At 58.9% G+C, this 15,503-nt stretch overlaps 1 protein-coding gene across 10 annotated transcripts; it reads right to left on the bottom strand.

The window, feature by feature from the left end:
- Positions 1-5,454: 5,454 nt before the first annotated feature.
- Positions 5,455-15,454, bottom strand: GBGT1 (globoside alpha-1,3-N-acetylgalactosaminyltransferase 1 (FORS blood group)). Of its 10 annotated transcripts, none has more exons than XM_027104423.1 (8): positions 15,025-15,449; positions 13,984-14,175; positions 13,549-13,696; positions 13,328-13,393; positions 8,908-8,958; positions 8,790-8,825; positions 7,931-8,065; positions 5,455-6,820 (listed from the first exon to the last, which is right to left on the bottom strand). In XM_027104423.1, exons 5-8 carry the CDS (start codon positions 8,952-8,954, stop codon positions 6,136-6,138), a joined length of 903 nt encoding a protein of 300 aa, XP_026960224.1. In that variant the 5' UTR covers positions 8,955-8,958; positions 13,328-13,393; positions 13,549-13,696; positions 13,984-14,175; positions 15,025-15,449; the 3' UTR covers positions 5,455-6,135. The 10 variants fall into 10 exon arrangements, with proteins under 10 accessions (XP_026960224.1, XP_026960225.1, XP_026960227.1 ...); XM_027104424.1 differs by having other exon boundaries at positions 14,086-14,175; XM_027104426.1 differs by having other exon boundaries at positions 14,086-14,175; positions 15,039-15,449.
- Positions 15,455-15,503: the final 49 nt, after the last annotated feature.

Here is a 15,503-nt window from a genome sequence, read left to right as displayed (position 1 = left end):
CCAGGTCTTGCCCTGCCCTCCTCCCCGCTCTCCTTCTCAGCTCTCCCAGCCACACTGGCTCCTGTCTCACTTCCTCCTGGCTACAAAATCTTCTGTTTCCAAGTCTCTGCACCTTTGACCTTCCCCCAGGCTCACTGCTCACAGAGTGTGCAGGGCTAGGCTGCTCTTGTCTCTCTGGTCACAGCATCAACGTCACCTTGGAGGCCTTTTAGACCCTCCAGGGGCTCCTGGCCCTCCTTCCAGGGCCCTGACTCATTCCCTAGAGCACTTGCTCTTCTCTCTCACGGGGATTTGCTTTCCTGCTTTTGTCCATCTGCCCTTCCAAGCTGTAAGCTCCTGGGTGAGTGCCCAGGGCACAGTAGCTGAATCAATAGAGGATCTTGGAGCCCCCTCCTGCCTCTGAGCAGCTCATATTGTGGACCTGGAGGCTAGCAATAAAAGGTGCCTGTTGGGTCGGAGGCAGGGGGATGCCCAGAATGACTCCCGGGTGCCCCTTCCCTGCTCCAGTTGCTCCATTGAGCAGAGTGAGCACAGCCCGCCCCCTGGTGGTTATCCCCAGCACTGCAGCCCCAGGCAGGAAAACCAGAAAACAAAACACACACCTTTGTTTGGGTGTAGTCAAGGCAGCGACTCTCCCTACCCCGGAGGGGCAAAGGAGCAGGACCTGCCGGCTCCAGGGGCGATGTGCAGGACCTCAGAAGCCTCTCTTGCTCCCCTCTTTCCCGCCACTGTCCTGGTGTCCAGTTCACTCCGGACGCCTCCTCACTCCAACCAGGGCAGTGACTCCACCCACTTCCAAATGAGGACCCCCAGGTGCCAACAAAGACGTGGTCCAATGCTCTGCCTCATTCTGTACCACCCAGGTCCCGAGGTCCCCAGGCTGCCCCCTGCTCAGAAGGACCTCGAAGGAGTAGAAAGCATTTTCTACCCGGAAGACTTGGAGCACAGTGGGTCAGGGATGGAGAACCAAGGCCAAAAGACTCTTCTACGAGCTGCAGGACCCTCGGGATCACTCCATCTATGCACCCCAAATTACAGTGGAGTAAACCAAGGACTTCTCTCCTGTAATTCCCTCCACACTACGGGGGAATCTCATCCTAGTTCCAGGTGCCCAGAGTGGTGGATGCAGGACCCGAGGAACTGTCCTCTCCAGGCTTGTTCCTGCCTACGCCGACCCCCGGGAACCTTGGAGACGCCCAGCCCGTCTGCCTGGCACCTCTGTCCCTCACGCTTTGAGCCCTGGGCATGTTGCCAGGAGACTAGATGGTCCTGCCCCGTGGTAGAGCTGCCTCCAACCAATTTCTTCTTTCCCCCTTGTCACTTCTGTGTCCGCTCTCCTCTGGATCTACGCCATGGTCCCCACCTGTGAAGTCAATGTGTGCGCATGTACCTGTGGGCGCGTCGGGATACCGAGAGGAAAGGGCCCCTCATGGGTGGGGGTGAACAGGGGTCCCCCAGAATCTTAGGGGCTCTCATTCCCAAAGGAAACCCCATGATAGTGGCTGAGTACTGGCATTGGAGGCTGGAACCCTCCCTTCTCTTCTGGACTCTGCCCACCTCGTGGCCCCGGGCCAGTCCGTGTCTTTCTCCTGGCCTCAGTTTCCCAGCTGTACCAGGAAGGGTGGGACGCGGAACTGCTGCGTAAGCGCGCGCTCAGCGTGGACTCGGCGCGGTGCTCCTTCCCGGCTGGATGGGGTGCGGGCGGGGGGGGAGCGGGCACGCGGTCCTTCCTCCACCCCCTGGCGGTGGGGAGGGCGGTCGCGGCCGGGCGGGGCACTCACCTGGCAATCTACCATCATCCTCAGCCCTGGCAGCACATCGCCGGCCCCAGGGCGGGGCCCAGGGCTCGCAGAGGCCGCTGGCCTCGGCCCGCGCGCGGCGCAGGGGGGCGCCAGGCTGCGGGGCTCATGGCGCGGCCTCCCGTCCCCGCCGGGCCCGGGGCTCCGCCAGCGCCACCGCCGCCGCCAGCGCCGCTCCCATTGTCTGCGCCGCGCCGCCGGCCGCTCGGGCCCCGCTGCTGGGTTCCGCCCGGGCTCCCGGGCTCCGGCCGGGTGGGCGGGGACCGCCGCGGCCCCGCCCCGCCCCGCCCCTGCCCTGCCTACCGCAGGTGTGAGGGGCGGACCCCGCCGCGCGAGCTCGGGGACGCGCAGCGGTCTGCCTCTCGCCGGGTGACGCGGGTGGACCCCGCCGGGGCAGCAGGGCCTAGAGTCTACGGCCGGGAGCGCACACGGGGCCTGCGCGGGCCCGTGGACGTCGCGTGCACGTGAGCCCCGCCTTGCCGCGCGCTCGCGCGCAGCGCACCGGGGAGTCAGAGCGCGTCTCCCACCTCCGCCACCTGCTCTGTTCCTCCTGTGCCCCCTAGGACCTCCAGCCGCCCCAAACGCAACCGGGCGGGGGCTGGGCCGGGTGGTAGTGTAGACCTGGAGATGTGAGATTGTACACCCCCATCCTTCCGTCCTACCCCGTATGCCACCTGCTGGGGCCAGCTCAGCGCATGAGCGCATGGCTGGGACAGGCAGTCCTGGAGGCGGCAGTGGACACGGGGTACAGCAAAGAAGGTCAAGCCGCCCCTACCACCACCCCCCCTACACTCCCTTCCTTGTTTTCCTGGCAGGACTTCCGGACACGAGGTCCAGCCTGTCGCCAGCTGCAGCCCTGGCTGGTGAAAGGGGGCTGGAGGAGCCCAGGGAGGAGGGGCCCACCACTGGCTGAATGACTGTCGGCGGTAGTTAGTGTTAGTAAGAACACCCCCTGGGTGCTCAGTGATTTTGACTTTTTATTTGTGAACAGTGGCTTCAGCTCTCAAGGTCACTCAGCTCTAAGTGAACGGGGGACTCGGAATCATTGCTCTTTACCTTCACTGAGGCTGCGCTGACCATCAGAGGCCTTGTCCTGTGTTGGGCGCCCTCAGCCAGACGACCTCCTGAGTCCAAGCACTTTGGGCACCTTCCCCCTGCTTTAATCCCCAACACTCCCTCCCAAGGTCAGAGGGACTGACCTTATCTTCAGTGGAGGAAACTGAGGCTCTGAGAGTCACCACACGAGATTGCCTGTCACAGGGCTGTGACGTGGCCCCGCTGTGGGTTTCAACCCAGATCATTCTGACCTCAAAGGCTGTGGTTGCACAGGAGCCCAAGGTTGTGGCCTCTGAGCCCAGCCTTGGAGGTGAGTCCCTCTTGGATGGGGGGCTTCAGGGAGGGGCGCTGCAGGCAGGGGCTCTGTGGGGGGGAGGGCTTGGTGGGGTCCCTGGGGGAGGAAGGCTGTAGGGAGGCTGGGGTAGGAGTGAGGGGTGCACACACTGGGGAGGGTGTCTGGACCAGACCACACAGGGGGCTGAGTGTGGGGCAAGGAGTTGGGGATCACTGCAGGTTGGGGGCAGCAGGGGACACGATCCATGTGGCTTTATCAGAGCCACAGCATCTCAACTGGAAGGAGCTCAGTGGGTGCGTTATTCACCCCACCCAAGCATGCATCCCTGAGATGCAGCCAGGGATGGGGTCTGCCTCAGTTTCCTCCTTTGCACAGTGGGGGCTATGATGGTCATCTGCCCTCTCCCAGGGTTGGGCATGTTGCCTAGCTAGGTCCCAGACCTATCTACTTCTCCAAGTACGTGCCCAGAAGTCAGTGCCCAGAGGTCTCCCAGCCATAATCCCATTTGATCGTCACCCCAGGGCCTCAGAGAGATAGAGTAACCTGCCCAGCATCCCTCGTGTGCTAGGACAGACTCAAACCCGTGTTCTCTCAGCTGCCTCACATTCATGCAGTCATTCAACAAACATTCATGGAATGCCTCCTGGGTTTCGGGTACCAGGGTAAACCTGGCTGACCGCCATCTGTACCCTCTTGGGGTTTACCAACTGGGGAAAGGGGTGGAGATGGGCAGAACACTGTCAATGATGACATAGGGATGAGGATTTATGGGAACACTGAAAGGCACCCACCCTGGAGGGGGAATAAGTCAAGGCAGGCTTTCTGGAGATGTCAGGAGTCTGTCCCCAGGAATTGGTCAGGTGATTGGACAGGGAGGCCTGACCAGCAGGCCGTGTGAGTGGAGGTGTGCAGGGCCAGGCCCTGTGGCAGAGCAGGGATGCTGGACTGTAGGGAGTGGGGAGGTGGTAGGTGGCCATGAGGGGACAGCAAGTTTAAGTTTCAGGGGCCTCCCTGGCAGGGGGCACTGCAGACATTTTGCATCCGTAATTTTGTCTATTTCTATTTCCGGCACTCCCCCTCCCTCTGCTGGGTCGGGCCTGTCTCCTGCCACCCCTCCCACTCCTACCAGTCCCCTTCTTCCCACCCACGGAGCAGCTCTGGCCCCAAGCCCTCAGCTCCTTTTTGGAAAGTAGCCTGGACCCCGGTTTGGGTCCAGGAGTTGGGCACTGTAACTCACTCCACTGTGTCTGAGGCCTGTGCCCTGGGATGGAGACCAGGGTAGCCATAGTGCCTGGGGTTTGAGCCACGGCTGAGAAGGGCCCATCAGCTGGGCTGGGAGTGAGAAGGGGCTCACTTCCCCGCAGCAAGGATGGTGCTGCCCGGGCCTCAGGGCCTCAGGGCCACCTGCTCCTGAGGGCTTCTCTGGTCTCCACATTAAGGGCGCTCTCCATGCTCCAACATGGAAGCTCCTTGAAGGCAGGGCCTGCCCATTCAACACTGCTGGCCTCACACACACCCTGGGGCAGGTCCAGGCACCATGGTTAAGGTGCTCCCCACTAGCGACACATGGGCCACGGGTCCACCCTTGTCCCTCTGCCCAGGGAGCCCCTCGGGGCCTCTCCCTGACCGTCCTCTCCAGCGCAGGCTGTCTCCTCACAGCGGTCACTCAGTCTGTCCACACTCTTGCAGTCTGTCCTTGCTTGCCGCCCAAAATGCAGGCTGCAGGAAGAGTGGACTTGGGGCTGGCCCCCGTTTTGCCAGGGGTGGTCAGGTGGGTGGGTTCCTCCTCCTCCCGACGTGGCCACAGACCGCATCACCCCCCGCCCTCCGCCCCTGCCTTACGTGGCAAAGATGATGCTGCCCCCAGGGGAGTGGACACTGGGCCACCCCCCGATGCATCTCTGTCCCACCAGGCAGAGGAACCACCGCAGGACTCTGAAGACCCTCTAATCCTGGGCCTGCACCATGGCCTTGGGGGCCCAGGCCTGCCAGGGGCATCCCAGGGCTAAGGCTGACCGTGGATGCAGGAACCCCGGCAGACATATTTGCTACGTGCTCAGGGACCAAGACCCCACAGGGTATCCAGCTGGTGGGCTCTGCGCCCCCCAACGCAGGAGAGCATATCTGGCGACACTTCCACTTCACCCATCTCCCAGGAGAAGCAGGGTGAAACCCTGTCTGTTGCAGCGGCATCAGCCCAGGTTCTCTGGAAAACTGTACCCTGACCACACCCACCCGAGCTGAGTGTATTTGCAACCCAGGCTGTCTGCATCCCTGCGGGCTGGTGGCCAAGATACCCGGATGTGCAGGTGAAGAAACCCCGATTAGGGCCAAGCACACGCCACCTTTATTAAAAACTGCCCAAACCCTCTTACAAAGGAGGCGGCTGGTGCCAGGGAGTGTGGTGCACCTCAAGGGAGGTGGGACATGAAACCAGAGCGAGCCTAGACCTGGGCGATTTCAAAGGCTCCCTCAGGGACCTGAGCGAGGGACTGGCTCCGTGTGGCTGGGGGACATCACAGTATCCAGGACTCCTGGAGCCAGAGAAAAGGGGTCCGGGATGCCTTTCACACAGTGTTAGAAGTGCAACTTTAAGGGCAACAGGCAACAGAAGGGGGGCAGAGGGGGAATTTGAGGTACTGGGCGGGGCTGAGACTCCAGAGCCTGCCCCAAGGCACGTGTGCTGGGTGAGGCCTGCCGGGCCCTGTCTTTTTCTACCTCTGGTCTCCCCGCCTCCTGTCCTGCTGTTCTTGGGACACAGGCTACATGATCTTGGCGTTCTCCTCATATGCGCACCACCCTTCACAGTTTACAAAGGTCTTCACAGGCCCATTTTCCCATTGGATTCTGCTGGCAGACTGAGAGGTGGACAGCACAGGGCTGGTCTCACTTAAGGCTTGAGAAGTGAGGCACCGGTGCAGGGAGGCTCCGGTGAGCTGGGCGCTCACTGGGGTCCCCCCATCCACGGCAGCCCCGGCTCAGCCATCAGCTTCTCAGCCAGTCGGTGTCCTTGTCGAGGGTAGAAAAGCGGATCAGCTTCAGGCTGGGGGGCTGGGGCTTCCTGTCATCCCAGAGGTACTCGGGGGACAGCACTTTGGAGGGCTTATGTGAGATGAAGCGGCGGTTCAGGTGACTCTCCTCCTGCCAGGCCGCCATGATGCCGTTGGCCTTGTCTGCCAGGATGCCCATGTGGCAGCCTCTGGTAAACTCGTATACCTCGGCCACCCGCCCCCCAAAGACCGCCCCGCCATAATAGAAATCCCCCTCGCCATCCGCCACAAAGGCGGTGGAAAGAGGCCGGCGCTCGTAGGGGAACTGCTGGCGGGGAACAGCGAAGTAGCCGGGGTGAATGGCAGCGACCAGGTCCCCCAAGGTCTCGGGGCCCCACGGGTTCCGGAACACCATGTCCACATCGAGGCAGAAGAGGTAGTCGACCTCCCGGTGCGCCCTCTCGGCAATGTGCTGGCTAATGCTCTGCATGCGGCGTGTGGAGATCTCCTCCCAGCGGGAGTGCCTCAGGATGGGGATGATGCTGACGAGGCGGCCAGAGCCCAGCCGGACCCGAGGAACGGCCGTGGGGTCGTTAGTGAAGACATAGTAGTGCACCTGGAACCCCTGCATGAAGAACTGCTCGGCTGACTCCAGGAAGCGCTGGACGAACTGGGTGTACCTGGTGGAGAGAATCCCATCATGCACCGTGGCCTCAGCGGGGCCACTGCCTGGGTCCCCACTAGGTGCTAGCACCACACGGACAGGGCTGGGGCTGGCCAGGCTGGGGTCCACCTCCCAGCTTCCCATCTCAAGAAGTCACTCAGGTCCGCCCCTCGGGGTCCCTGTCTGTCAAATTCCCACCATCTTAGTACCAACCTCTTAAGACCGTCCTAATAATGATGATTGATGACTCATATTCACAGACTCAGCTAACTTTTACTGAGCACTTACTAAGTGCCAGGCAGTGTTCTAAGGGATTCTTCTCTCCTTCTAGCCTCATAAACTCCCTAGAAGGCAGGGACCACAGTCCCCACTTCCTAGGCACAGACACTGAGCCTCAGAGAGAGGAAAGGAGCCAAGAAACGGGGAAGTGGCCGAGTCAAGGGAAGGTGGGTGGTGCTGGGTGCGGGGTGCCGATTGGGCCAGGGGTGGGGGGGTCCCCTGATCCCCGCTGGGCCATCCATCATCTGGCCAGTGCTTAGCTGCTGGGGACCCATTAGGGTCCCTCTCTCAGGAGTCCCAGAAAGGGACCCAGAGGGAAGCTGCCAGGTGATGGCCCCTAAAGGAAAGGGCAGGCGGGGTGAGGAAGGAGAGGGGAAAACAGGAGGTGCCCAGAGAGCCCGCAGGCCGGAGGCTGGAGGAGAGAGGGCCCCCAAGGATGGGCCGGCTCTGCCTGGGTCTCTTGACCTGCCTGTGGCCTGATCACGGACCCCCAATTCTATGCGGTGGTCTGGGGGGCTTTCCACTCCTTCACACCTGCCTGGACGGTTCAGGGGAAGCAGAAGGGGTGAAGGGACAAGGGTGTCTCCTGACAAAGGCTCCTGCTGCCCCCTCACCTGGGCTGCCTCCCCCTCCCCACTTCCATGCCAGGGCCAGACCCCCTTCCTCCAGGAAGCTCCCCTCCCACCAGCATACTCCACTCTGTACCTTCCCACCTGCACAGCACCTGGTTCAGGGCCTCCCTGGTGCCCGGGTTGGGGTCCTGTCTCTCCCCAGACTATAAATTCCTGGGGCTCAGAATTTATAACCCCCCTTCCCCCAGCCCAGCCCAGCCCAGCCCACTACTCACTTCCCCACGGCAAACACCGTGACCCCGACGGTCAGGTTCAGCGGCTGGTAGATATGACGCAGAAGTTCCGGCTCGAAGGTTCCCTCGGAGACGATGGGCGCTAGCCAGGGTGTGAGTGTCAGGAACTCTGTGGGCCTGGCAGCAGAGGAGGCCGTGGGGGCTGAGACCCTCCCCTGGGAAAGCCTCCCTCTCATCTTGGCCCTGCCAAAGCTGTGTGACCCTGGGCAGCTTCATCCCCGTCTCTGGGCCCCAGTATCCTCATGTGGAAAGTGGGGATAGTCATAGCTACTTCCCAGCGTGGTCAAGACCAGGAGTTAACGCATGCCCAGTGTCTAGAGGAGCCCGGCATTTCCGGTGCCCGCTAAGTGCCTTGGAGACGGGGGTCATCAACATCATCATCGACGACGGATCGAGCGCGGCTACGCAGAAGGCACAGTGCTCTGTGTTATTATTATTATTATTACTTTTGGCCGCGCCACGCAGCTTGAGAGATCTCAGTTCCCTGACCGCAGATGGAACCCAGGCCCTCCAGCAGTGAAAGCTCGGAGTCCTGACCACTTGGACTGCCAGGGAACTCCCTGCTGTGCATTTTGCAAACACCGTCTCCTCTGGGCCTCCAACCTCCTATCAGGTGGGTATTAGTATTATCCACCTGTGCAGAAAAATCCCGGGGTGGTTGGCTAACTTGCCCAAGGTCACACAGCGAGTGACAGAGCTGGACCGGAGCCCAGGTCCCAGACGACCCAGACCCCGAGGCCAGTGGACACCTCCAGTACCCCAACTTCCAGATCAGAGGCCCGCGCCCCCGCCTCCACCCCAGGTCTCCCCATTCTGGGCCCAGGCCCTAATCAACACCTACTTTTGCTCCAGCAGCTTGGGCTGAGGGTACTGTGATCTGTAATCAAGAAGGGTGAGTGGTTAAGGGGAGGCAGCTCCCAACCCCGGGGCCACAAACGGGGAAGTGACAGTCTGCTTACGGTGTCACAGGCTGGAATGGCTTCTCCCCCTTGTACTGCAGCTTCATGTTGCTGGTGGGAGAGGTGAGACAGAGCCATTAGTGCCGGTGGGGGGCAGAAACACTCAGCAGGGAAGGATGAGGTCAAGGTGAAGCACCCCCATGGGACAGGCACCCCCAACCCCCCAGACACCCTTGACCCACCCCCACTGCCCTGTCCACTCTGTCGGGGCTGGACTCCTATAGAGGCGGTCTATCCAGGGTCACCGTGTGGCAGGGCAGTGATTCCAGCCTGGTACCATCTGTCTCCAAAGTCTTTTTCTGTCTCTCTTTTAAACATATTGCTCTGGAAGAGCCTGGGCACTGGGGAGAAGGTCTGCGGAGCTGTAAAGGCCCGGTGAGCCCAGTTCTGCCACTTTCTAGCCTGGGTGGGCGAGTTACTTAACCTGAACCTACGGTGACGGTCAGCTGAAGAAGCCAGTTACACAACCACCAATCAAGGCGTCGCTGTGAAGGTACAGGTTTTGTAGATGTCAGTGACATCTACACCATCCTCCATAGTCTGGCAGGCCTGGTACGGGCAGTTGAAAAGCTATAGCATAGAACTGAGGTTTCCCTGAAGAAGAAATTCTGCCGGTGGACAGTAGTGTCAGCTCCTGCCGAAGAGTTCCAGCCCACCCTTCCCGACGGCCCGCTCCGTGGATTTCAGACTGGCTTCGCCACCCCAGAGTCGTGTAAGCCGATTGCTTTCAGTCAATCAATCAGTCAGTCAGTCAGTCAGTCAGTCTCCCTCCCTCTTCCTGGTTCTGTTTCTTTAGTGGAAGGCTGACTGATACACCCATTTTCCCTTATCTGTAAAATGAGGCAGCACCCTTAACCCTTAGAGCTGTCGTGAGAGGTAAGAGAGGTATGTAAGTCGGGGCCTGTCAGCCAGTGCCCAGCACGGAGCGAATGGTAAGGGCAGCACCCTGGCCCCTTCTTGGCAGGCTGTCTGTGTGGCTGGCCCCCACTAGCTGCGGCCAACCTGGGGGGATTAGGAAGGAGGGTTGATTAAGGAAGAAGGTGGCCGGCGACAGGGTCAGACACAGGAGGCTGCCAGTGACATGTCTCTGGCTCTGCCGCCAGCTGGCTGGAGAGACCAGGGGCCGGACATCTCACTCCTTGGGGATTAGTTCCCCCACCCTTAAAATGGGGACAATAATATCGTTCCCCAGGGTGGAAGTGAGGCCTGGGCGATGGGAAGGCTTGCTCAAGGCCACCCAGGGACCGGGTCAGAACCTGTTCCAGCAGAGGCCTGAGCTCGCCTGTAAGGCTCAGACCACCTGAGGACGTGGGTGCCTGCCATCCACTTGGGTCTCTTCAGTACGTCACCTACCATGGGATGGCTTAAGCCTCCTGGAGCTTTCCTAGTTTTTTCAGTCTATGCTTTGTGTGTGTGGTAAGATATACATAACAAAGATTTCCCATTTTAGCCATTTGAAAGTGTACAGTTCAGGGGCGTTAAAGGACGTTCACATTGTCGGGCAACCATCACCCCCATCCATGTCCAGAACTTTTTCATTTCCCAAACTGAGACCCTGTTCCCCTGAAACACTAACTCCCCATTCCCTCTCCCAGCCCCTGGTAACATTGTTCCTACTTCTGTCTCTATAAATATGACTATTCCAGAGACCTCTTAGAAGTGAAACCCTATTGTATGTGTCCTTCTGTGATCAGGCTATACTCTGGAAGCAACAATTTTTAAAAGTTGATCCATCCAATTGGCCCCCTGCCCTAGTTTCACACAGACAAGCACATGTTAGGCCCCTGCTCAGAAAGGGATGGGGGACTTCCCTGGCCGTCCACGCTTCCACTGCAGGGGGTGCGGGTTTGATTCCTGGTCAGGGAACTAAGATCCTGCGTGCTGCACAGCACAGCCAAAAATAAATAAAGAAGACAACATCTTCAAAAAGAAAAAAAAAAAGAAAGAAGAAAAGAAAGTGATGGGACTCTGAGAAGGTGGTCAGAAGTGAGAAGGGGAAAGGGGCCCTTGTTCCACACTTCCCTGGCCTTCGGTATTTCCCTTTCCCCCACCAGCCTGGACACAACTCTGCTCTGGCCACTTTCACGGGTGAGACATAAGAATTCCAAAGCCACAGATGAGCCAGCGCCAAAAAAAGGAACTTCACATTTCCAAACCTCTGAAGGTCATGAAACTAAAAGTAAAGAAGAGATCCAAGTGAACAGAGGGGAAGATGTGACCATTTCAAACAAACAAAACTCTCCAACTTTAATCTATTAAAAAAAAATAACTCAGTAGAACCAAAAGGCAGACCAACTGCAAAGGAAAAAAAATGTAGCAAGTACTTTCGGCCAAGGGTGGTGATAGAGGACCCACCGACAGGCCAAGGAGAGAAGGTGCTGGAGCAGGCGGGTCACCAAAGAGGAAATGGGAAGGCGTGGGGGAGGTGAGGGCCTGGTAGGAATCAAAGAAATGAAATTCAAACCACATCGCATTTCCCATGTCTGGAGTCATGGGTGGTTTGCTTTTTGTTTTTCATAGCACCTAATACTTCCAGCACCGGCCCAGGTGCAATGCAGCTGCAGCGGGGTGGAGGGGGTGGCATATCTGTGTGAGTTCGAGTGTGTGTGTGCCCCTGTCCCCCTGGAGAGCAACCTGACGCGATGGATGAATACCTCAGCCATATCCTTTGGCTCAGAAACTTACCAAAGGAAAGGATCTTTAAGATGGAAAAAGCGGCCTATCCAAAGCTGCTCATTACAAACTGATTTAGAACGCTGGGAAACTGGAAACAACCTAAATGCTGCAAACTTGCTGGTGGGAAAGGGAGAGGGATTCAAGAATTAGGGCCCAGTCCCTGGGTGGAATAAAATGATGGTGACCAGATGCCAAAAAAGCAAGCCAATTCTGGGGAAACTGGATAAAAATCACAAAAACGCTGTGGTCACAGCTACTTTCAATACCAAGCAGCCTTTCTGCTTTTTAGAACAATCTGTTCAGATAGAAAGCGTAGCAACCAACGAGCTGACAATGAACTCTGGAGTCAGAGTATGACTTGGACCAGCAAAACACAAGAGGGTATTTCATTTTCTTTTGTCTTTTCTGTTATCCAGCCTCCTAATTTACTGTATTCTATGTTTATAATAGTGAAACACACTTTGTTGTTAGTTAGTAGTCTATCATCCAGATTTTAAACTTTCCTCTTGCTGTCATGAAAAACAAGGCTGGGTGGCTAAATGCCCCCTTGAGACTGTCCCAAATCACCTTTTTCACTCTTTTTTTTTTGGACTTTGAAAATTATTGTTATTAGTTTTAGTCTGATGACACAGAGGACTTGGCTGGGAAACACACTGGTTCTTATAAACCAGCACTTATTTGGGGCATGAAACAAAGCACGGTGAGAGGACGTCACTGGGATCAGGCCGGCGCCGTCACAGAAAAACCTGCCCAGGGCAGAGAATTATTCGCTAAGGACAGCTGAACGACAAGAGCGCTGGGGCGATCTGAACGGCAGACTGTTCCATCCCATCTTGGCAAGTCTGAGATACGTTTGATATCGGATATAAAAAGTGACGCAATCAGTAGGAATCATTTCAAGTTCTAGGTTCATCTATAACCAAATCTTTTTCACTCTTAACTGACAAAATGTCAGATTTGTTATGTGGGGGAGACTGGTCACGTGTCCATTTCTTCTTTGAAGCCACAGAGAACACAAAATTGCGCAAAATGTCAAGTCCTGGACTTCCCAGGTGGCGCAGTGGTTAAGAATCTGCCTGCCAATGCAGGGGACAAGGGTTCGATCCCTGGTCCAGGGAGATCCCACAGGCCGCGGAGCAACTAAGACTGCGAGCCACAACTACTGAGCCCACATGCCACAACTACTGAAGCCCGCGTACCTAGAGACCATGCTCCGCAACAAGAGAAGCCACCGCAATGAGAAGCCCGCGCGTCTCAACGAAGAGTGGCCCCGGTCGCCACAACTAGAGAAAGCCCGTGTGCAGCTAAGAAGACCCAATGCAGCCAAAAATAAAAAATAAAATAAAATAAACAAATGTATTAAAAAAAGAAAAAGAAGTCAAGTCCTGAAAGCACTCTTTCCTGAGCACCTCCTACGTGCCAGGTGCAACACCAGGATATTTACAGGCATCATTACAGTACCCCATGCTCTGGCTGGCTCGGGAGGGGCACCGCTATCATCCCATTTTACAGATACAGCAAGTGAGGCTCAGAGCTTTGCAACATGCTCAAGGTCACAACTGTGGAGGGGGCACTGCAAGGACACCCAAGGACTGAAACGGGGGAATTTCACTCCACACCTGTGGCAGCTCATCAAACTGCTCAGAATCATGAGCTTAGGACCTAAGAACCTCCAAAGTGACCTTAAAAACCCGCTCACCCCCTCCACTCCGGGGGCCCCCAATTCGCCCTGGCCCATACTTACAAGATCTCTGGGCAGGGGAGATAATAGGGGACATAGGAGACCGGCAGCCAGTTCTCGACATACACCCTGGGAAGGAAATACATCTGTTGACCTGACTTTGCACGTGAGGCTGAAAACTCACTTTGCTGCATGTCAGTGGGAATGCAGGCCCCGCGTGGTGCACCTGGGATACACCTCCCCTCCCCCCGCCCCCGCCCAATCATTCCTTGGGTCTGGCTGACCTCGGAGGACAAAGCCTCCTGGTTTTCCGCAATGAGTCATTAGCCTCAATGAGTCATTAGCCGTGCAGCCGTTCATTCCTGGGACAGGAATGCTCTTGATGCCAGGCCCTGCACACAGGGGGCTGGTGGTTGGGGGCGGCCCCCAGAGCTTTGTGGGAAGAACACATAGGGTGAATTCTGGAGCATAAACATTAACATGGCTAGAAGAACAGTCCAGGCAGAGGAAAGAGCAAGTGCGAAGGCCAGGCCAGTGCAAAGCAAAATACATAAGCCAGGCTAGTTCAGTCTTACTGGGGCTGGGGTGAAGGGACAGGTGCACCGAGAGAAGGGGGTGGGACCTGGGAATCCTGTGAAGGGGTCAAGGTTTGGGGGTTGAGATGCTGAGAGACGGAGGGGTCTGGGGTAGGGAGGGAGGGCTCCATGGGGTATGCTCACCACAGAGAGCAGAGGGCCATGCCCACCAGCAGGCAGAACCCCAGGCCCAGGGCTAGTCTGGGGCAGTGCATCGCCGGGTGGGCAGCATCTGAGCCTGGGTACCTGCAGAGTCTGGGTGTGCCTTGGTGAATCAGCCCACCTCTCTCAGAGGTGTCGGGCTCGGAGTCTGTGTCTCCGGGGTCCGGGGAACACCTGCAAAGGAATGCTCCTTACCCACAGGACAGTGGCCCCATTTTTGCTGCCCTGCCCTCCCCTGGGCGGCCTCACCCGGGGAATGTGGATTCCAGCTGTCTCCTCCTCCTGCTGGGCCCAGGCCCAGGTCTGGAAGTTCTGAAGGACAGAGGCTCAGGACTCAGCCAAAGCCTGCTGCGGTGCCTTGCAAAAGGCCCTGGGCCGGAAAGGCGCCTGGCTCCCTGCCTTGTCTCTCAGGTCTCCCTGCTGACCTCCTTCTGTGATAAGCTAAGGGCGGCCATCCTAGGGACTAGGGGAACAGCGCTTGGGGGGGCGGGGCTTGGAGAAGGATTCCTGGGGAAACTGGGAGGACGCCGGAAATCAAGCCCAGAGCCCGCACCGCGGGGACACACTCGGCCTGGGGTGGGGGGGGGGGGCGCGGGGGGGGGCGGCATAGATCCCCCGGGAGGGGGGGGGGGGCAGTAGTGGTAGCAGCGCATTCCTCCGGGAGAGGGGGCCTGGGCTCTCCCGGGACCGCGGGAACGCGCTTCAGCTCTTACCCGCTCTCGGCGGTAACCCTGGGCAAGGCGCTCTCCTGCCCGCTCCACCACAGCCTCGGCGTCCTCCTCAGCTATAGGGGGCTTGGTGAGGTGGCAAGACGCAATCCGCACCGCCCCTGATGTGCGGGAAGGGCTCTAAAGCGCTGGGTCCGGCCCGGGTCACAGAGAGCGCGGGACGCCTGACAGCTCTGCGGGGGTCCGCCCGAGGTCAGATAAAGATCCCCGGGCCGGAGTTTTGGGGCTTTGGCCCCGGCTCACCCGGTGGCCTCTGGCAGGCCCGCTCCCTCTCCCTCTCCCTCCCTCTGCGGACCTCCGTTTCCCCACCCGGGCTTGGGGCGCGGCGTCCTCCAAAGCTCCGCGTCGACCGTCGGCTCCGCTGGATTCTTCCTCCGGTGGGGCCCGGGCCGCCGGCGCCGCTCCGCCGACGCAGAACCAGGCCCGAGCTTCGGCCGCCCCAGCCGGGGATCTGCACCCAGGAGCTTGGGTCTGAGACGCGCACCTCGACTTCGGCCGGCCACTCCAGGCTCCGGGCTCGCGGCGCTGCTCCTCCGGCCGGGCGCGGGGCGGGGACAGGGAGCGGCGCGGGAGCGTGACTGTCCCTGCGGACTGCAGACTCAGCCCCTTGCGGCCGGACCAGTGTTAGAACAGACGGAGGGGCGCAGCCCGGCCCTGAAAACAGGGTCTCCGTTCGCCTGCAGTCCGGCAAAACCCAGGGCCTGCCGGGTGCCTTTAGTAGCGCGCTGGGTGGGGCCTGACTAAGGGCCCGCCGGGATCGGGGCCGGGCGGGGC

The sequence above is a fragment of the Aethalodelphis obliquidens genome, unplaced genomic scaffold, assembly GCF_003676395.1.
Source record: "Aethalodelphis obliquidens isolate GAN/ISIS:26980383/991018 unplaced genomic scaffold, ASM367639v1 scaffold7, whole genome shotgun sequence".
Lineage (NCBI taxonomy): Eukaryota > Metazoa > Chordata > Mammalia > Artiodactyla > Delphinidae > Aethalodelphis > Aethalodelphis obliquidens.
The sequence above is the reverse complement of the archived record's forward strand: the minus strand, read 5'-3'. Positions and strand labels throughout refer to the sequence as shown.

Excerpts from the sequence above, each read along its gene's own strand:
- GBGT1 (XM_027104417.1), bottom strand. The coding sequence starts at position 14,054 with ATGCACTGCCCCAGACTAGCCCTGGGCCTGGGGTTCTGCCTGCTGGTG. Across the intron at positions 8,959-13,327 it reads CTCCCCTGCCCAGAGATCTT|CAACATGAAGCTGCAGTACA; the intron begins GTAAGTATGGGC and ends CTCTCCCACCAG. Across the intron at positions 8,066-8,789 it reads CCCAAGCTGCTGGAGCAAAA|GCCCACAGAGTTCCTGACAC; the intron begins GTAGGTGTTGAT and ends CTCTGCTGCCAG.